General features: G+C 40.7%; 1 protein-coding gene across 2 annotated transcripts in view; it reads right to left on the bottom strand.

Annotated features, from left to right (window-relative positions):
* Window positions 1–1,734, bottom strand: part of BRINP3 (BMP/retinoic acid inducible neural specific 3) — a 210,256-nt gene extending 208,522 nt beyond the window's left edge. Inside the window, exon 1 of one of the 2 annotated variants that reach the window (XM_086462715.1) lies at window positions 1,499–1,734. In XM_086462715.1, coding sequence (XP_086318841.1) covers window positions 1,499–1,734 — 236 coding nt within the window. The remainder of the gene's footprint in view (window positions 1–1,498) is intronic. The other variant, XM_086462716.1, reaches the window with a different exon arrangement.
* Between the last annotated feature and the right edge of the window lie 19,744 nt (window positions 1,735–21,478).

The raw sequence follows: 21,478 nt of genomic DNA, 5'->3' as shown, positions 1-21,478 counted from the left end.
ATTATCAGTCCTGACAGCTGGCTTTTAAAATGCAGTAAATATTAGGCAACGCTGTTCTGTTAAGACAAGCCACTTCATCAAGCATATTTCAAAATCCCACCTTACTTTCACTTTAAAAAGTGTTTAATTTCTCTATATATGGCAAAGGAGCCCTCTGCAAAATTGACCTGCAGCAGAGTGCCCTCTACTGATTGTATTTAGGAAAGGAAAACACAGCAAGTTCCTTGAAAATTAAATCTTTGCAGAGTCCAAAAGTTTTGTCACAGGCCACTGGACATTGAACTAAATATAATATACATGTAGGCATGCATCACTCCTACCTTCTTCTAAAGAGCTGGATACCACTAGGGAATAATAGTTTAAAATAGGTGTGAAATTCGTACAAACTGTTTCATGGTTTTAAATTAAATCAGTGTGTGTCTTTCCATACCAAAACAGTCTGTGTTTATAGGTTGGAGAGTTATTAGTGCTAAAAATCTGTCCTGTATTGCCCTGTTGCCACCCCTTTCTCTTTGCTGCGAGGAGGGATATATAACAATACGAAGTGAAAAAGTCTCTCTGCTTATAGATTTGTTTTCTCAGTCCTTAATCTCTCGTGCTCCCTCACTTCTTCCCTTCTGTCTATTTGCTATTAGGTCACTATTATTAAACTGAACTCTCCTTTTCATTCCCATGTCCTTGACAAACCTATTCGATGCTACTGAGTTATACCTCTTGCAAATGATTAAGAAGATGATTCATCAGTGCTACCTCAAAAGACTAGAAACAGATTACAAATGTGTCATGAAAACAATTCTACAGCAAGTCACAAATTCTCAAGCAGACCTATACTTTTGAAGTCTTCCCCTGTTTTTTCTTTTCTCAGTCTGAATTGGGTCAGCCTAAAGCTGAATTTTGTGATGAGCCAAACACCCGCAACTTCTGTTAAAATTCACAATGGCTTTTATCGCTCAGTCCCTCAGGGGTGAGAAAACTTCTTCTCAAAACACTGGTATAAACTAATATTAAACTTTTTGAGTCACTTTTGAAATGCCCTGATTTGTACATTGAAATTGCCAGCAGTATCTGTGAAGCCACAATTTCATTCTTAAAGCCTCAGCTCATGTCTTGATGAGCCACACTGAAAACAGTTGAACTGGATCTTGCTGCATGATCAAAGGTGTTCCATGTTAGCCCTCTGAAATCAAAGCTGGTGTTTGAATACCGTAGGACATTTTTGAGTATGTCACTAAGGCAGAGTAAAAGTAGGCAATAAACAACAATGTTTTCCAAAGCAATATAACCAATTATCGAAAGTTCTTTAAACAAAATAGAAACAACACAAACAGGCATTTCCATAGTACACAGTGCATATATGGCCTTGCACATATTTCAGCAATGAATTTTGCAACTATGGATTTGTTCCCACATCTGAATCTTTCCCTTAAGGAAACCCTTGTTGATAATTTACAGCTTCTAAGTATGATATCTCTGTGATTGCTTTCCCTTTGCTTCATACCTGTAAATCTTGTATCTTGTGCTAAATCCCTGTCGACTTCTGTCCACAAAATCTGTGTATTCCTGTGAGCGATGGAAGGGTCCCTTATCAGAGAGGAGCCAGTCGAAGGGGCTTGTGGCATGCTGATCCGAAACAGCAGCAACTGCTAAAACCCAGCAATGAAGACTCAGTGCTATCCACTCCCATAGAGCCATCAGAGAGAACAATTCAGCACCAGCACTGCATCGCCATATCATGCTTCCACTGGGGACTTAGAGCCTTCATTCTCTTAGCTTTCCCTCAACACCTAGACAAAATACACAGTCAATTAGATAAGCACACACTAGGCATCCCTTGGAAGTAGAAACAAGATTCCTTTCTTTCAGCTTAAAGAGATAGTGGCCTCTACTTTATTACATTTTACATTAGCATAAACCCCACTAGGCTAGTTAACAGTTGAGTGTTTCAGTACTTCAAATGCTGTGAAACTAATGTCTTCATTAACATCATCAGTGATAATATTTACTGTTGAAGGGAAACCTTCACAAATTGTCAGGGGAGGGATTGTTGGGGTTTTTTTCCAATAATGCTAGTCATTAATGAAAAATATGCAACACAAATTATTGCCTGTTAACATCAGTACATCAGTACAAAATCATTCAGCAATGTGCATAAGTTTGCAGTTCAGATATCGGACAGAAAACAGATAGATTCAAAAGACCCAGATTGCTTTCTTTTTTTATGTACTTAGAAAAGTCACTCAATGGCTTGTCTTCACTACAAATGTAGTTGACAGACTCGTGTCATTCTGTCCAAACTGGTGTAGCTGGACAAAGAGTGACTGCATTACTCAGTAGCATCATAGCTACCCACACTCATGAGTTCAATGAGTTATTCAAGCTCCAGACAGTGAAATTTTGAGTATCCCTAACAGTAGTACTTGACTTTCAGTCCCGTTCACTCCAACCCAATGGATCAGCCAAAAACCATCATTTAAATGGAGTCTAAACAATTGTTAAACTAATCAAGTATTAAACTTAGCCACATGTAGGAATTCAGTGAAGACAAGCCATAGTTTTTCTCTCTACCTCAGTCCCCTACCTGTGAAATGGGATAATGATTCTATATCCTGCTCAGTCTTTGTGAAAACTTCTATGCAAGGACATGAAGTTCACAGAAATACTGAAATGACAAGGTCGTGTAGATTCCTAAATATATGGAAACAATCAGTTGTAGCTTTCAGTGTAAGGTGAAACAGCACAGAATTAATTAAAATATATTAATGTGAGAGCTTCCATTTTTCTAGCTGATGAATTTACAGGGGAGGAACATTTTCAAATTCACATTCACTCAAAACAGCACTAATTATGACATTTTTACAGTGCCCCTTGCTGTGATTTTTTTTACTTGGTGGGAAATTTTTCTTTGCCATCAGTAATTTAATTTGTAAGTGTACCCTGAATGAAGGATACTTGCAGTAGAACAGTTCTGCAACTGCACACTCAATACTACTTATCCATTATAATGGAAATGGTGTAGCTGAATAAATATGCTCTGTGCATATATTCGAGACATTAATATTCTGAAGAGGCTTTTGTATAGATTGTAAACATATCAGCTGCAGGAAGTTAACTGCCTCCAGAAGAGCACGAAGTTCATATGAACCAACAGGAATTTACAGTCTAGGAATATAATAATCTATCTATACAACCAGAGAAATAGTCAAGGTTTATTGTCTTCTTAGGCACAAATTTAATTATTTGTGCCATGATTTGGACCTGATCCTGCAAACAATAAATATATAAGTATTTACATGTTTACCTCACTGGAAAAAAAGGCCCTATTCATATATTTCATGCTGAACATATGCCAAAACACTGAGCTGTAACCGTAAAAGGTTACAACTGTGCAATAGTTTATGACCGTAAGACACAGGTTGCATTAATTTTATAAATCCTTTTGAAATGAGATTCCAGGAATTTACAACAAAGAGCTCTGTAACTTCTATTTATACTACCAAGCAATCACTTACATGCAAAAAGTCTGTAGATCTGTATATACTGTATAAAGTTTCAGTATTTTCTCCATGGATTGGTGCTTTCTTTCCTTCACAGGTTGAAGTTCATGTATTCGAGGTTAGACTATTGTCTAACCTTCATCACATCCTCGAAAAAGCATGCACAGACCTGAAGCAAAACTGAAAAGCAATAGATTGCTCTCCTGGCCCATAAAAGCCATGATGATTTTTTGATTGCCATTTTTGTTTTAAAATTGTCTTAGTGTAAATGAAGAAGATATGTCAGTCATTTTCAGACAGGCCAGACCAGCTTTTGCATCACAGTAGAGTGAAAATCCACATATACTTCTGTCTCTCTTCTTCTTACCAATCAGGGGGAAAAATATTGTACAGTGTACTCATTCCTCTCCATCATCCTTTTCATAGAATAGGAAGACCCTCGGCATAACTTCTTGACATTACATGAAGCTACAGAAAGCATAATGAGAATTTTAATTTTCATACCTATTATGAAATTGCTAGCTAAGACATAAGGTTCTATTTTTCCTAAATTATCTTTTCTATTGAAAAAATCATGTAATGTTTTAAATTACAAGAGGCAGGAGTTTACTTTTCTGGGTATTTACTAACACTAAAGAGTTTCATGCCATTAAAATGTAATGATTAATTGAGTCCCTTTTGAATTCAAAATGGCAATATTAGGATTGGAAAATGAATTATTTTTTATATGTAGCATCTTTCTAAAACTAGATCAAATGAGTACTTGAAAAGGAATAGTGAAAAGATCTGCTCTATGCTTGCCTTAAGGCTACGCCTCACGGCATGTCATAAATTACCCACTCACAAAACACCTTTCGAGAACTTGTGTAGTTACAGAAGAAAATAATCTCCTTGTTTTAAAGTTATGTGAATATATTTTTCCAAAAGATTATAAATATACAGCTAGTCCTTAGGGAAAGTAAAATAATGTGTGCATTTCTAACTGATGTTTATCCACTTGTCTATATTGTCCAGTCATTGTAGAATCAGTCTGCATAACATTAATTCTCATTACACCCTTGAGGAGTAAACTTTTACCTCGATTTGACAAAGAACTGAAGTATGAAAAGACCATGGCTAAGACATTTTTAAGCTGTTAGAGGGATTTAAATGTGTATTTCCTATTAAAAGCTAATTTAGAAAATTCCAGCCTAAGGAATTTCCCTAAGGTTACAGTGTGAAAAATATCTCAAAATTTTAAATGCTCAAATTCTCTAATGAATGCAAATGCCCTGAAAACATATTTCAAAGACTGTTATAGGCATGTGGAGCATACAAAATTTGTATTTACCACAGCCGTCACAGAACTCCAGGGAGGAACAATCCGAATTAAATTTGTGGTGGAGCACTTGCTGGTTTCAGGGTGGAGTGTGAGAACTGAAAAATCAATGAACACCTGTTAAGTAACAGAGCTGCAGGATTTTGAAGTGGAGAAGACACTCTGTAGAGAAGATCTTTTCAAACAAAACTATCATGTCAATATACTGCCTCTGGAAGTGCTAGCTTAGTGGACAATTACCAGGATAGAAGCTCAGCACAATTACTTTCTGCTAGGGTTTCACCCAGCTACCAGTTGGAAATGCTAATAAGTTTTCAGTCCTTCCTCTTCTAAATTCTGGGGTTAGAGTGAGTTCAAGAAGCATAATGGGCTAAATTCTTCTTTGTTAGAAATCTATTGTCTCCTCACTGGCATTAATGTAGAATGAATTTGACATCTCCCTTATGCTGAAAGGCTGAGGGAGCTGGGTATCTTTAGCTTGGAGAAGAGGAGACTGAGGGATGACCTCATCAATGTTTATAAATACGTAAAGGGCGAGAGTCAGGAGGATGGAGCCGGGCTCTTCTCGGTGATGTCCAAAGACAGGACAAGGGGCAACGGGTGCAACCTGGAGCATAGGAGGTTCCACATTAACATAAGGAAAAAGTTTTTCACTGTGGGGGTGACAGAGCACTGGAAATACCATAGCTAAGTCCTAGCTTTCATGAATATGTAAAGGGTGCTGAAGACTGGTAAAATCCATGCATTCACATCATCTGAGAATATAGAACTGGCAAGTGTAAAACAAATATTGTGGCCACTGGGACAAATTTCACCAAGCTTCAACTGTGAACAAGAACACAGGATGTCCGTAGCCTTTTTATTGTCATTCTGTTGTAGAGAAAATCCCATCAAATTCAGTCTTTCTTTTTCAGGTAAATATTTTTTTTAACATTAGAAATGGTATATAATTACATACGGGTAGTTTATTAACTCATTAACCTACTGTACCTAAAATAGTACAAATTGAAGTGCCTGCTTGATTTGTGGATTGAGTTGTCTTGCTTACAGAACGTTAATTGATAAATCATGTATACTATGATATAAAGAATAATCTTGGGTAAGCCCAGATGTGTGGACAGGAATGTTCAAGAAAAAGGAAATCAATAAGTTTAAATCCTTTTTAAAATGGAAGGAGTATAAAATTTTCTTGAGGAAAAAAAATAGAAATCTATGGTATGTATAAAACACGCGCTAGTATACAGTAGAGATATAGCTACTACATAGATCACCATAGGTTCGCTAGTGGAGTAACTTTTTATGTAAGAGTCAACAAAGTTGATGTCAGGCTTTTCTGAGCCACATCTACACCTGCAGTTCTCAAGCATCAAAATTAAATAACTGTACATCAAATGTACAGACATTTTTAATAAGATCAGGGTTTTTTTTCAATATTTCACTCTGTTATGTAAGTCTGGGAGGTGCTGTGACCTTGGTCTGAGATGCTCTTTCCTCTGTTACACATGGAATAGTGCCCTTGCAATCTCTGTCAGCATCACAGAAATCAGCAGAGCCTCGCCTCCGTCATTCCTTCTTTCTGTTTGCATCTCACAGAGATCTCCTTCTGACAGCAGAAATGCAGAATACTGGAATCTCTCTGGGACCTTTGGGGTTTATGCTCATTGGAATTCCATTAAGATGCTGAAACATTCCAGGTCTCCATGAAAGCTGAGAATTCCCTGTGCTGAAATTGGATTCTCCTAGCTGTATCTTCCCATAATGATGAAATAAAAATTTAAGATTATTATTCTCAGGTATGTCCTTTCAAAGAAAAGCAGTAAATAACTTAGCAGGAAACACTACATTAATTTCTCCACAAGAGTTAGAAACCCTGATGACTAAGGTGGTGCTTTTTAACGCAAAACACAAAGCCTAGTTTTCTTTGAACTAATCAAAACAGTAATTAAGAAGTATATACGCCTTTAAAAACAAACAAAGAAAAAATCCAAGAGCAGATGGGGGGCATTCAATCCTTTGTAGGTAGTTAGATTTCAGTAGGATGATAGTTTTATCATTTTTAAGGGTTTTTGTACTCCATCGCTACATTCACTTACAAGCTTTAGGGATTTCAAAGTTACTACCTTTGATGAAGTACAATACTAGGTGTAACAGGGTAAATGATATTTCTTTTAGATCATACATCATGGAAAACAGGAATGAAGTAAATTTTTTCTTTTCTAACTGTTACACAAGGTTCTCAGGAATGCTACTAGTGACTTCAACTTTGAGTCAATGGCAAGAAGTAACATTTTATTCACTGCATTTGGATGGAAAGTAGTGAAGCTTATAGAAGGCAAGATAAATCAGGACCGTTTTTTTCAAAGGTATTTTGACATTGAAAAATGGAAAGAAATTTTGCATAAAGAATAAAGCAACAGTCTGAGTCTCAGAGATTACTCTTATCTGTTGTAAGACACTACGTTTATCGCTTTAAGTCCCTTTGCTGTAACTTCCTTATCTGAAGTGTGATGATCATGTTGTCCACCTTTGTAAAGCACAACAGGATCTACTCATAAGAACTCTGTACTATAATCAGTTTGGGGGTTTTTTTCAAAAAACACTTTTTTACATGTTAACAACTTTAAATGAATGAGACTTGTGGAGGCACCTGTCCTTGAAATTCTCACACAGTCCAATGTAAATGAAACAGCCATGAAGCTGATGACATGCTGTGGAAGAAAAGAGCAGAAAATGCTGCAATCTTTATGAGCTACGGAGGAGGAGGGTATAGCAGAGAGCAAAAGAGCATCTCACTTGTGCTCTACTCTGCCATATGGATTCTGTTCTTCAAAGGGTGATACCCAAATCTACAGAATAAACTCTGCCAAGCTGAACATCCTGAAGGACAGCAAAAGGACTCATGAACTGAGGTAGACTATCATGTCCTGTGCTCGTAAGCAGCTGTTCGAGAGTGGTTAGTTTTCGCACGTTTTGAGAACTACCAGTACGCTGGTGCAGTAACAATAGATCCAAAGTACGTTTGTTAGAACAAAGAAACAGAATAGGGGTTTGGGGAGCTAAGGGATGGAGAGCTCTCCCTGCCACCAGATCCAACACACATGCACTGCAGGGTACAACTTCTGCCATTATGCAAGAAGTAAAAGGCATCTGAATAGAGAAAATATGTTTGTCAATGGATGATTTTCAGCGAGGGGGGTTGAATCAGCTTGTTCTCTGTTATTCATTGTGAGCTACAGTAAGTCCTGGCCTAGAAACTGTCCTCAGCAGATACTCAAAAGCAGATATACTGGCAAATCTGAAAGGAGAAAATAATTCTACATCTAACATCCTTAAGTGAGTTTTACTTTCCAGGCTTAAATATAGGTGGGGTCCTCATATCAGGTCCTGGTATATGCTTTGACTACATGTACCCTAAAGCAACACCTTTTCTTTGTTCAAACAGAGCTTCATCCACTGCTGAATTTCAGCTTTCTTCTCTATGTGAGACAAGGACAAGACCCCTATAACTATGTCCTCAAAAGCCGAAATAGAGAACAAACAGGATGTCTGATTTTTTTTTTTTTTTTTTTTTTTTTTTGTAAAAGCAATCCTGCTATTTTTTCCTCATCCCAGGCTTCAGAGAAGAGGAGCAAAAATAAAATGCACCCACAGAAAAAGAGCATATGTCAGCCCAACCTCTGCAGCCATCATCTGGTCTGTCTGAACATGAGAGTTGATTGCTGCAGGTCACAGTTATTGCCCACAAAACATGCCTAGATGTTAATGCCCGTGAGTCTTTAATTGGATGTACCCATGTGCTTTCTATTGCATCCCAGCACAGTTAATGCTAGTCTCCTTAGCCCTTAAAGTACGTGCTGGCTGTCAGGTGTACCAAGGCAATTGTTGTAACGCCTGCTATTTGTAAAAGACTCCATTTTTTCCTTTGTTGCCCAGATCATGATGTATAAATTCCCTCAGGTGATTTTCAGTCTGTTAGTCTATGTTCATCCTCCTGTGCAAATGGATCCTTATGTGTTTTAGCTGATGACATAGGGCAGCATCCCCAAATTGCAATTTCAGTCTTTCTGCCTTAACTAGTGAATCTGTTCCTGCAAGGAACACGCCAAGGGGAAGAAACTAGCTGTCACGGCCCTGAGTACACAAATGGGCCTCAATGGCCCTGACAGGCCTTATTTGGGACCTCCACCCACCCCTGGCTTAACCTTGGGCCTAGCCACATACATCTTTGCCTGGAAGTCACTGTGCCACAGCTCAACTCCTGGCTTGGTGGCACACACTGGCTGCTTTAGCCCTTCTTCTGCACTTGCGCGCCAGGAGGAGTCACACTCTTCAACCACATAAGCCTAAGTGCATCGTTTATGAAAGCATGTGAGGCACCTGGATGCCTCAAAAGTGAATTGTGAGAGAGAGAAATCCACACAGTCTTCACGGTGTCTCAGCTCCTCATCTTTAAATGGGTGCTAGTACCTAAGTCCTTGGTAGATAACATCCATCAGCCACACAAGGAGTTAAAATGAAGTTAATTTCTGAAACGGACCCTGACTGACTTCCAGGTTTCAGCTGGCTGACATCCAGGATGCCACAAAGCCACAGAAAAGCCTGCTGCTTCAAGAGCTTTAAACCTGCTCCGGGCCGGCTGAAGCAATCATTGCTTTAGCAATCATAAAAGTTCATAGGGGATGAAATCTTTATCTTTGCAAGTCCACAAATGCACGCGGACTGTCCCATGTGCAAAAAATCTTTGCATGTAGAACTGTGCATGACATTTCAGTCTTAAGTCACTTTTCCATTGCACAGGTTACACTAACCATTCTTCTAAATTATCTAAATATTTTCAGCTAAAATATCTGTTGGTACAAAAAGAATTAGAATGGAAACAGAAGAAGATTTCTTTGAATAGTTTTGGGATCTGTGCTACAGGAAAAGTGAAAGAACAGCGTAGGGAGAGTTTCTGGTCCAGTATTTCCTCAGGCGCAACCTGACATGTATCACTGTGACATAAAATTTTGCATACTAGAGTATTCGAGTTTGTAGAAAACCCTAACAGGAAACACATCTTTAGAAGCTTGCATTCCAGTTTACTGGAATTTCTTTAAATTCAATGCCTAACTTAAATATGTTCAATATTCTCGCTATGATTATCTTGTTGGGTATGTTTTAATTGCAATTAAGTCAGTTCTTAGAATTTTCAAAGAGTACATTTTAAAATTAAATATTAAATGATCACTGGAGAGTCATGAAGTACTAGGTCTAGCAGTATATCTCCTTTTCACCCATAACTGTTAGACAGTTTTCCGCCCAATTTATCAGCTAAGTATCAATTGGCTACAAAATGAGCGTGCATGCACATGTAAGTCAACTATATCCAGTAAAACACATCAGAATAACAGCTCTTGTTTATTTAATTTCATCCTTCTACTAGTTTTAAAACCCAGGGCTGTTTGTTGTCTGCCATGTAGAATGGGAGGAAGCAGCTATTTACAGGTTGTACACTAAGGCTTTAGTTCTGGATTTTCAAGTCTGAGGACCAATCCAAACATAGCTGATTATTCTCTAATGCAGAAGGACTCATATCATGCTAAAACGAGATGCAGTAGGAGGAAACTTTGCTCACCAACAGATTGTTGAGCTGAAGGTTCAGTTTATAGAGGAAGGAGAATACCTGGTGCAGTTACCTTGAAATGTAGCTCTGATTTTACTGTATAACTGTTGTCTAACAAGTCCCTTAACCTTCTTTAATTATAGTTTCTCTTCATAAGATCAGGAAAGAACAATATTGTGAAGCCTGAACAATTAATGCCTATAGAGTACTTTCAAATGTCATAAAATAAAAAAGATGTTCCTTTTACTAAAGGAGTGTCTGACTATTTTTGTTGCTACATAAAATTTCTGTTTCTGGTGATTCTGCAACAAATATTCAGAAAAGGATGGAGAGAAAAGGAATTGTCTGTCTCAGACAAAAATAGACTTTTTCTTTGAAGCTGTTGAAGTGCTAATATTGTTTCTACAATAATGAAAAGAAAAAATAATAATATGTAGCTGTTCTCTAGTCTTAAGAAGAGGGCCAAAAAGCAATGAACTCTGTTGACTGTAATGGGTATATATTTACAAAATCCAGTTTACATCCTAGTTTCATGTACTTCCATCCCCTCAGATACTACCTAATCCAATCCATAATCCTGTTCATGTTTTGAAATGTTATCACAAAAATAATGGTTTGTTTTTACTTCTAAGAACTAATTTCTCAGTTTAAGAGCTCTGGCTTAGGCATGGGATATAGCCCCGTAATTTTAGCTAAGTGATAACTGATCAAGGATTTATACTTTTCTTAATTGTATTTTCCATGTGAAAATAAGTGGTTACAGTTTAGACCAGTAGTGAGAAATAATCTCCATAAAGATCTAATGGCATGACATTTTTCTTTCAGTGCATTTATCTGGATACATTCCAATAAGAACGGATGGTTTTATATATTTTATTTCTTAGCATTGATATCTAATAGAATGGTAATGTTGTTTTGCTTTTCTATTGTGTCTTTCACAGAAAAGTGCTCCAGAGCTCATAGCATATTTTACAGCTGATTTCACAGATTGTGTAGCTGGTTTTCAGCTGGTTATAGATGGTTAAAACTCCTTTCATGTTCCTAAGCTTCAACCTATTTATGCTAGCAGAAAAAGAATAAACTTACACCACTGCTGTCCTCCTGTCAGAAACAACTTGTTACCTGCTGTGCAAGCTCCCTAGATAGGACTCATAGAGGATTCAAGAGACCATGGTTCTACATCTGATCCTACTGTAAACTATTGCGTAACTTCTCATAAGTCTTTGCAGCAACATTCTAAGCCTGTAGTTAGTATATGGGCACTAGCCAGATCCTCTTAAATGTTCATGCTATAGCTATTAATTTTTTATAGTTAGAGTAGGGACTTTATGGCTGACTGAGCAAAGATTCAAGCTTCAGCAAGCCAGTCTGGACCTAATTGCATCTCAGGATGGATAATACACAAAGCTTGATTGTACAAGTAATAATTATGTCAGATGTACTGGGCAGCCTGCTATCTCATATAAATGTAACACTTAAAGCTTCCTTGTAAGTCTTGATTTTTGACAAGTTTAGAAGAAATTACAAAATCAGAGAGAAAAAAAAAGTCTGTGTTAAGAAGTGTCTTTCTTGTGGACATCGTTACAAGGAGAGAAAGTCTGGGCTTTAGAGTCTCACCACAAATTACAATCTCCCTACTGTTTTAACTTGGCTATATGATAGTCTAAAACCATGTTAGTACAAAATTATCACTATTTCTTGTTGTAGCTCGTAGAAAAACATACCCTGATTTAGTAGAAAGGTGCTAAGCTAATGCTGAAAAGCTTTAAACTTTCAGCTAATATCTTTTCAGTGCAGTATAAGAGGCACAGTCTGTTTATTAGAGATTACAGATCATTGCAGTGTCTCTGAGAAACACAGGTTTTCTTCATTATAGCCTCTTTTTTTTTTCTCCCAAAAGACTGTGGAAAAGAAATCGTTCTAGACATTGCCTAGCTAAAACAAACCAGTAAGAAGAAATTAGGCTGTTTTATAAATAAGAGTACCTTTCAAAAAAAGCCATTACTGTCTCTTCAGCTAATATGAATCAATCCAATAAACTTATGCTAACAGATAGCTTAAAGGGTACTCAGTAAGTTACTAAAGCTTTTACTTTTAAAGCAAATGAGTCAGATTCGTATCCCACAGTAGCAGTGATTAAAAAAGAGAACATCACCAACTAATGGCCATCAGCAACTAATGGCTCCATGTGAAATAAATTCATAGTCTCTAGAGGCTGGCAGCAGGATGAGTCTCCACTTGCATAGACGCTGCTGCTTTACATAAGAAATCATCTTCATTAGAAATATTGGTACAAACAAAAACTGAGGAATAAAGTGACTAATCCAAGAAATGCTGAGCATCTACACATTCTTGAGGAAAAGAGGTGGGTATCAGCTCTGCCCTGTAGATCAGCCAGCAGTTCAGAATGGAAGAACAAAAGGTTGAATGTTGACTTGCACTGGTTTTAAACCTTTTCTATAAGTAAATACAAGTTCTGACATGGTCACTGTCAAGATGCTAAAGTACACATGTATCTATAAACTACATGTATGTAAAACTTCATGTTCGCAATTCAGCAATTCTAACCTTTAGGGCTGCACATTAAGTACAAAACAAACAAAAAAATGTATTCAAGATAAAATTTGTTGTAATAAGTATTTGTTTTGTCTGCCCTCCAAACTGCTAATAAACAGGGATCAATAATGTTTTAGGTGAAAAACAGCTAACTAAAAATATGCTCTTGCATTGCCACCTCAATCCACAACACCATTTTTCAGCATGCAGTGGTGTTTTTCACCAGTGATGCTAAGCCACCTTAGAAATAGAGATTTCAAATAGTGAAAAGAGGGGGGGGGAGGGGGGAAAGATGAAGAAGAAATGCATTTATAATGGATTTTAATAATCCCATTTGACTTCAGAGTGGTCATCCATGTTCAGTTAACCAGATGTTTTGAAGTTTTTGTTATTTCCAATAGATTTGTAAGGATTGAAAGAGCTAAACTAGAACTCTACGGAGTTCTCGGTAGTCATGAATAATACGGGATTAAAAGTGTATAGAGTAACGCTCTGATTCCCCAGATTTAAGTTCTTTACTTGGCAATGTATGATAACTACCTTAGAAAACACTTTTCTCATTAATCAAGTTCTAGTAGATGTAGCAGTGAAGGTGTTACTGCAAGTTAGAGAATTTTCTAATCGTCATTAATGTGTCTGCTACAGTAAACGTATCTGGCTGACACACCTTAGGATCTCACCTCATTATAAGAGAAACCACTACAGTTTAATAGTCTTAATTTAGCTAACAGGATATATTGCCTGGTCAATCTTCTTTTGAAGGTGGAACAAAATCTGTGGCCTTTGTGAGAGCCTCATTAGTTAAACATGAAAAGCTTTGACATGGCAGAGAGTGTCCTTCTTTCCTCTTGTCGGCATGCTATTTTGTGGCACATAGAGCAAGTGGAGACTTTCAATGGTAGACAGGAAAAAGACTGTGATAAATAATTGATCACATGGTATGAGCCAGGCAAAAGATTAATTATACATGCAATGTGTGTGGAGGGATGAATGGATGGATATGTGTAGTATATATCATACATATTTATGTCTGTGTATGCATATGTATATACAAACTATGTTTATGTATGCACACTTACTGTGGTACATATAAATGATTAGTTTCAGAGCTAGGAGACCAAATTATTCACATTACAGTTTTCAGCAGTATAATGACTTGAGTCACAAGGTACTGAACGCCTGCAGCTCAGTGGGGCGCTTCAGAAAATGGGGGTCTCTCAATGTTTCTCAACTTCATATAGAAAAATTTGATTTATCAGTGATGATAGAGTACTGAGACTTAAAATAGCATAAGATCAGGTTAAGAATCCTTCAGTTCTTTAGTATTTTAATGCTATTTGACTCAAGATACCCAAAGCCTTACACTGCTCAGTGTGCAGAATGTAAATTCATATTCGTTTTTCTTTTTTTTAATAAATCTGAAGTTCATTTTGGTTCCAAATTATTATCTTGGAAATTGATCTTGCTTTCAGTGAAGTTAATAGCAATGTTCCAATCTCCTTTAATTGTGCAAGATCAAGCCCTTACTGAACAGCAGAAATATTGAACAACAGGAAAACTATGCTATGAAGAGAACTGGGTTGCAATTTTATTTTAAAAAAATGCTCTTTCTTAGGAGGGTATAGGATGAGATCAAGAAGAAAAGTAAGATAACTTCCCCACAAAATGACTAGCTCTAAATTGCTACCTGCAGCAGTCTAACTGGACCGTTTTCTTTAATACAACCTTTCTGAGAGAGTATTTTGGCTCTATTTGTCAAAATGTATTTCTGGTGATTTTGCTCCCATATGAGATTATTAGTGTTTCAGGAGAGAAAAAAAAAAAGTAAAAAATAATAATGTCCACTTCTGATTTTGTGGAGAGATGAAGCTTTGGGAGGAATAAGAAAGGGCTGCACTAGGCGTATATGACAGCTAGAAAACACTTAATGTCTCCAGAAAGTATCATCTAATACCTCCCACTACTTCCTTTTTCTTCTAAGCAAAAACTTACGTAAATTGATTGATCTTCTAATTTTCCATTTAGATTTTTAAAAGTTGATGAAGAAGCAAGCTTGCTGGTCAAAAGACCTTTCTTTTGTTTTCAACAGGTATTGCATTTCAGGCAAGAAATTTCTTAGACTGATCACAGCCAGCTATGATTACTCAATTTCAAATTATTCCAAATGAAGCTAGAATACTTTAGTCCCATAAATCATTGTCTCTACCTGGGATTGGGAGGAGTGAAAAGTCACTACAATCTATGTGACTAAAGAAATAGTTTTCAGACACATATTGATGTAAACAATCAGTAGACTTCTGTAATTAATTCTTCATAATAACATTCAGACAGTAGCAGAAAAAATGGGAAAGGATGAGATGGGACGATTACATCACTCGAAGATCCTCAAGTTGTTTTGTTGGCTTGTCGCACAAATGCTGCCTTCTGCAGCAAGATCTGTAAAACATTCAGCTGCCTGTTTTCATGTTTTCTAGTTAACGTTTTCACTCACAGTCTTTCAGCATTTCATGAACAAGCACGCCAAACACAGCAACTCTGGAGAACTCAGCGTCTGATGGGCAGGATATGTCTCACTGGAGGTGGATCAGCTTGTTGAAAACCTAACTTTTTTTTTTCTCCCTCACTTAAATTATGTACATGATTTAGAGAGAAAAATGGTTGAAGGCAAGAATTTGTAGGTAGTTTCTTTAGGGAACTCTGAAAATTAGAGAGCACCACAACTAAGACTACGGTTCTGTTGCCATGCTTAGATACAAAGAGGAAGATGTTTGTATTCTCAAAGCTAGGTCTTACAGCAAAGCTGATAGAGCATCTATTTAAAATGAGTAACTCCTTTTATGGTTGGAGTTGAGCATTAACAGCAGTCTGTGAAGTCTGATATCTGAATGGATTGCTCCTCTGAAGCCATTTCTCATATCTTTCAAATGTAAGTAGGGCTATCTCTAGCTTTATCTCTGTATACCTGATATGTCAGTCATTCATCTTTGAAAATATATACTATATTAGGTTTTGACTTCACTTCTTTTTATAGCGTTCTTTTGTAATGCCATATTTAAATAAAGTTAGATATGGGCTTTTCTAGGAAATAAGTTATTTTTGTTTCTTCTGTCAGACTTGCTTGTTAGATACACGCCTTTGGATTACTCTATGTATTTTTTTTTTGCAAAATCAGGTCTATCTCACAGTGGCCTTCATTTGATACAGATCCATGACAGATTTTGATGCTACAATGGAACATCCTTCATTTATGGCATAGATTACGTTTTTCTGCCAGTCATTAATTTACTTTACTTTACATGTATACACTCTTTCAAACTCTAAAAGAAATCATTACAACTTGAGACTGATGTTCGAGATTTAAAAAAAAAAAAAATCCCAAACAGTAAATCATACCATATTTCACTTTTCTTCCCAAGCTCTGCGCTACACAATTTAATCAAAGGTACACAGAAATGCACTTGAATTCAGAAGTGAACCACAATACAGATTGCTGGTAACAAAGCCCTTACCTTTTTAAATCCGTGACGGTCTTTAAGTAGCACAGAAATTGCAGCCCAAAAAAAGCAGGTCTCCTGTCTTCCAATATACAGTTTACACCCTATTTTCTTTACCTCCCTTTTTACACCACGCTAGGTACAGTTCATGCTTCTGTTGCCTAGGTTTGGCTACTGCATCTATGAGGCGCACATAGGATTCATGCTTGGAGCACCCTGCAACCCTTGATTAACTCTTTACGGTCAAATCTCTACCTCCCCGCTGCGGCCAGCCTTGGCAAGCCCGCACAGATGGGTGGCTTCTGGGCTGGAGAGGATCAGGCGCCCTCTCACTTGGAGGTTTGATTTCTCCTTCCCCTACAAAGTGGTAGGCGACGCGGTGGAAGCAGTGAGTTACCCTCTCATGCTAAGACTGGTGAGAGGCTGGGGGTCCCGGCAGCCCGCAGCGGGACCGGCACTGCTACCCGGCTGCAGGAGCTTGCTCCGCTCGGAGCCCCTCCCGCCTCTCTCCCCCGCCCCAGCCCCTTCCCGGTGGTACTTCGCCACGGGGACACGCACAACTTGAAGGAACGGCGTAGGGTTAAGTCCAGGTGGATGACCAGGAAGGCTGAAAGTTGACATTCATCTTTAAAGCTGTTTCTTCTGCCAGAATCCCCTCCCTGGGTGTCCGCCTGCCACTGTCTATATTTGAAATTAGGAAATTAACTCCCGGATAAAAGGGAGTCCGAAAGCCACGCAGCTCCAGAGGAGATGAAGGTAGCAGAGGAGGTGGCAGTAATCCTTGACAGGAAAGCCAGACAGACAAGCAGGGAGACTGGACGCCTAAATGAAACGAAGAGGAAAGATTAGGACCATTCCCTCGGGAATGGGCTGCAGGGCCTGGGAGGTATTTACACACTACCAATCTTTTGTACATAAAGCAAAAGAACCAAAGAAAACAAAGTAAAAACCTGCCAGATTGCTGCCTGGCATTCCGATTTTTTTTCTGAGTCATCCAGCCCAGTGTGAGTAGAGAGTATCCTCTAGTCTGGGACTGCTGCTGAACACTGGAAATTAACCATCAAGGCTAATGGAAATCTTCTCTATTAAGCATACCTCGCACTTGCTTATTGCAATCGCCCATTAAGCCTACCTTAATTGCATTGGTTTATTTGATGCTTGTATACAAAGGTTTGCTGTGTCCCACCCCCGCCTTCTGCTGAGTATAGAAACGCCACCCGGGCCAACCTGTGTCAGTTTTACTGCCCAGGCACTATTTTACTGCCATCTGTCACAGTGACTGTGATCTAAACGACTCCGCTGCCCTCATCCTATGTCCTACCATCACCCACCCCCGTCGGCATGGAGGGACTATGGAGTGCTCTCAAACCGAGGAAATACTCTGCTGATGGGCATATAAATCTCTTCTGCAGAGCAGCATCGTTTAACTATCACGGTGAGGTGATGCTCACCGGGTGAACCATTTCCTCAGCGAGTTAGTACCTCAGGACTTCCTGTTTATTTGTTCGGTTTTTTCCCCAAGGTTCAGGGGGGCGGGGGGGGAAGAGAGATTAAAAATCAGGTAGCGCTTTTGAAACGCACTTACCTAGGTAATCTTCTGTACCTAGGGAAGGGAAGGGTGTATGACACGGGAACTTTCCTAGCAGCCTGGTGCGGGAGGATTCCAGCAGCAGCAGCGTCAGAGGCGGGTAATTCAGGAGAAATGACTGGGATTTGGTTAATTACCCCAGTCCCGTGCGAAGAGGCCCGGGGCTACAGAAGATGAGAGGTGGAGGGGTGGGTCGGGGCAGAAAAGGCAGGTCGGCAATGACGGTAGTGAGAAAACCTCCTGGAGGAGAGACTCCGGGAGAAGGAAGCTTAACTGCACGAGAGTAGACATAGGGGTTTTGAGCTGCTGGGAGAAGAGAGGAGCTACAGAAAGGATGAATTTTGGAATTTTGGGTCCCACGCTCGAAGGGCTTTTTGACTCCCCCTTTCCGGACAGCCAGCAATTTGGAGGCGGGGGGGGGGGCGGGGGGGCACTCTCGGGAGCACGATAAGACATTATCTTTTCCGTCCTCTGCTTGCCACCAGGCAATAAATTCGGATAGCGTGTATTTCTCACTGGCATCTCTACCTGCTTGAAAGCCTTTAGCACCTTCCTTGTGATCTCTGCATGTACTGCTTTGGAGACACGACTGCATACACACACATATGACACAATCCTGCACACCAAATGACAGAGTTAAATGGACCCCAGTCAATACCTCCCCATGAGAAGTAATATGTTCCCTCCCTACCATCTGCTATTGAACGTGGGTGGATCTCTGCCGCTAGAGACACAGAAATACTGGAAGTATTAGCCACAAATAGCACTCTGAAGGCACTTGTCCTTTTTTTAAAAAACAAAAAATGTTTATTTCCCTTAGTCCTCTTCTCTATTTTTCTTTCACAGTAAAGAAGCCCTACTTGATTTAAAAAATATCCTACGCTTCAAAACGTGGCAAGTAGATAACGTGACCGTACATTTTGTGAAGACGACGCTTCACTCTTATCCTGCACTCCTCAGGCCAGTAAAAATATAGGTATTCCCGAAAAGAGTAATAAATAAAATCAGGAGGTGCGCTGGGATTCAGACATGCGGGAAGGGCGTGAAGCGAGAGCAGGCAGCAGGTGGGCAGGAGCCGGCCGCAGCCCGCCGAGCCTCCCCTGCCCGCGCACCCCGGCGAGCTGTCACCCTCGAGCACAAGCGACAGGACAGATTTAAGTAGGTCTAGAAATCCTTTCCAATCCCTTCTGGAGAATAATTCCCTGCCCCAAATAATCCAATCCAATCCAGTCTTCTTCAGGGGTTCAGAAAGAGTAATGAACTTTTCCACCTTATCTCCCCACGCAGACTTCCAGACACTCCTTTAGACATGCTCACGACTCCCTTGACCACCATCGATTTCTGTCCATCCTCCTACACTGGGCGAAATACCGAGCCCTTCCAGCATCCATGCGAGCAGCTGTATCTGCAAGGGTTAAACTAGAGAATGTAGCAGGTACAGTGCCTGGTGAAAACATGAATAAAATGTGATGAATAAGCAGTGGAATAGTAAAGACCCTGGGAACGAGATTGCAGTGCAGACTGCAACTTAGTGCCGAGAGCAGTGACTAACGCACGGAATAGATGTGGGCAAGCAGGGTTGCTGCTTCGTAATTTCTTCGAGTTCAGAAAGTGGAGCCAGTCAGGCTACTGAAAGGTATAAAGCAAGGCGAGACAATTGAGACGTTGCTTTTATTTTCTTTCCTTTTCTTTTTCTTTTTTATTTTTTTAAGTGTCCATTTTCTTGAAAACAAGCAATTTGAACGTGAAATAAAACGTACTCACCGGATGAAATTGCAGGAAACGAAGCGTCTGTGAGCAAAATGCATCCCGACTCCAAGCATATAGTCCATGATGTTTGGCTTCAAGCTAGAGAAGGGCTTTCAAGGTGGTGGGACTTTGGAAACCATCAGCAGTTCTGTGTGGCACAGCAGCAAGTATAACAAACCAATTCACACCGTGCGTACCTCTGTGTGTGTGTGTGCAGGGGACAGAGAAGCTCAATAACCAAGGGGCGGGGGGGGGGGGGGGGGGGGGCGGAGAAGAGAGAGGGAAGGAAATACTAATAACAAGAGGAGTTACAGGGAGGAATAGAATTTGCTGGGGCTGGGGTGGGTTTTTTGGTGGTGATGGTAGCGACCCTCAAGGAAAGAATAACAGATTGTGGGATCTCAACAGCGGCCAGGAGAAAAGGGTTTTGTCAAGCCAGGTGGAGCAAAGACAAGACTGCACCCAGAAGTGGGAGGCTGTAGCGAGCCGAGGCGGTCCGGAGATGGACGAGAGAGGCTCTCATCCCGCCAGCTGCGGCAGAGGGGCGGGCTGGGGCGCTGGGGAGGGGACACCGGCCGAGTCCCGGGTCTGCAGTCTCCGCAGAGCTTCCCGCGCCTGGGTCAGGATTTGCAGGGCTTCGCCAGTCTCCCTCGGGGAGGGAGGAGGGGGAGAGTGGGGGAGGGGGCCCCTGTGCGTCGGGTCGCAGGGAGCCGCGGAGCAGGGGGCGGACAACGCCAGCTCCGCCGGTTCGCCCCCGGGAGCGACACAGCCAGGGGGTGGGGGATGGGGCTGGCACAGCTCGGCCGAGGGCAGACCCGTGCCCGGGGTCCGCGGGAGCCAATGCGGCGGGAGGCAGCCCGCGGGCCGGCTGCTGGGTGGCGCGGCACCCGCTCCTCCCCCTTCTCCACCCGCAACCAGCGAGCCACAGCGGCAGTATCGACCGGGTAAGAGGACTCCTGCGCCCAGACTCTCCCCCTACTCTCGGCCAAGCCTTTGTTTCAGATCGTGGGTGGGTTTTTTTGTTGTTGACTGTTTTTGTTTGGTTGGTTTCGGGTTTTTTTTTTTGCGCAGACAGGTTCCCCTGCCGCGCCTGCCTGCTTGCCCGGCTGTGGCCGCTCCATCCTCCCCGTCGCGATCGGGGCCCGCTATCCCTCCGCGGCAGGGAAAGGCGGCTGCGGGAGCCCTTGCGTGATCTGGCTTCTCGGAGAGACGCGGGGAGGGGGACATCGTGGCAATAAACATTTGCGGGGTGGAGGGAGAGGGATGGGCGGAAATATTCCTGCTAATCACCCGTGCCCCCTCCCTGCCCTTCATCCCCCCCTTCACGGCGCTTCTAGGCTCTCTGTATGGAAATCACGAGCTGGCTCGGTGCAATAATCTCCCTTTTCCTCGCATAGTGGCTCAGAGTGTGTGCTGAATTTCAGGGGGTATGTGGGAGGGGGAAGAAGCGCCAGCGTTTATGGAGCTTGGTGTGTGTCCCCGTGCAGTCCCTCTCCTACATACGTGCTGTAAGCAGACACGCGTGTTTATGGATAATAAAAACGTGTATCCCTAGATACAGTTAGGCTGAGAGCTAGTAAACTAAAAGCCAGTCCGTGTTAGGTAACAGCCTGCCGTTCAACAAGAAGCTTTGCCATCCCTGCGTGTGAGTAAGGTAGCCTGGCTGTGTTCACACCA

This window comes from Leptosomus discolor, chromosome 3 (assembly GCF_034619465.1).
Source record: "Leptosomus discolor isolate bLepDis1 chromosome 3, bLepDis1.hap2, whole genome shotgun sequence".
In the NCBI taxonomy this organism is placed as follows: Eukaryota; Metazoa; Chordata; class Aves; order Leptosomiformes; family Leptosomidae; genus Leptosomus; species Leptosomus discolor.
This window is presented reverse-complemented; position numbering and strand designations above follow the sequence as displayed.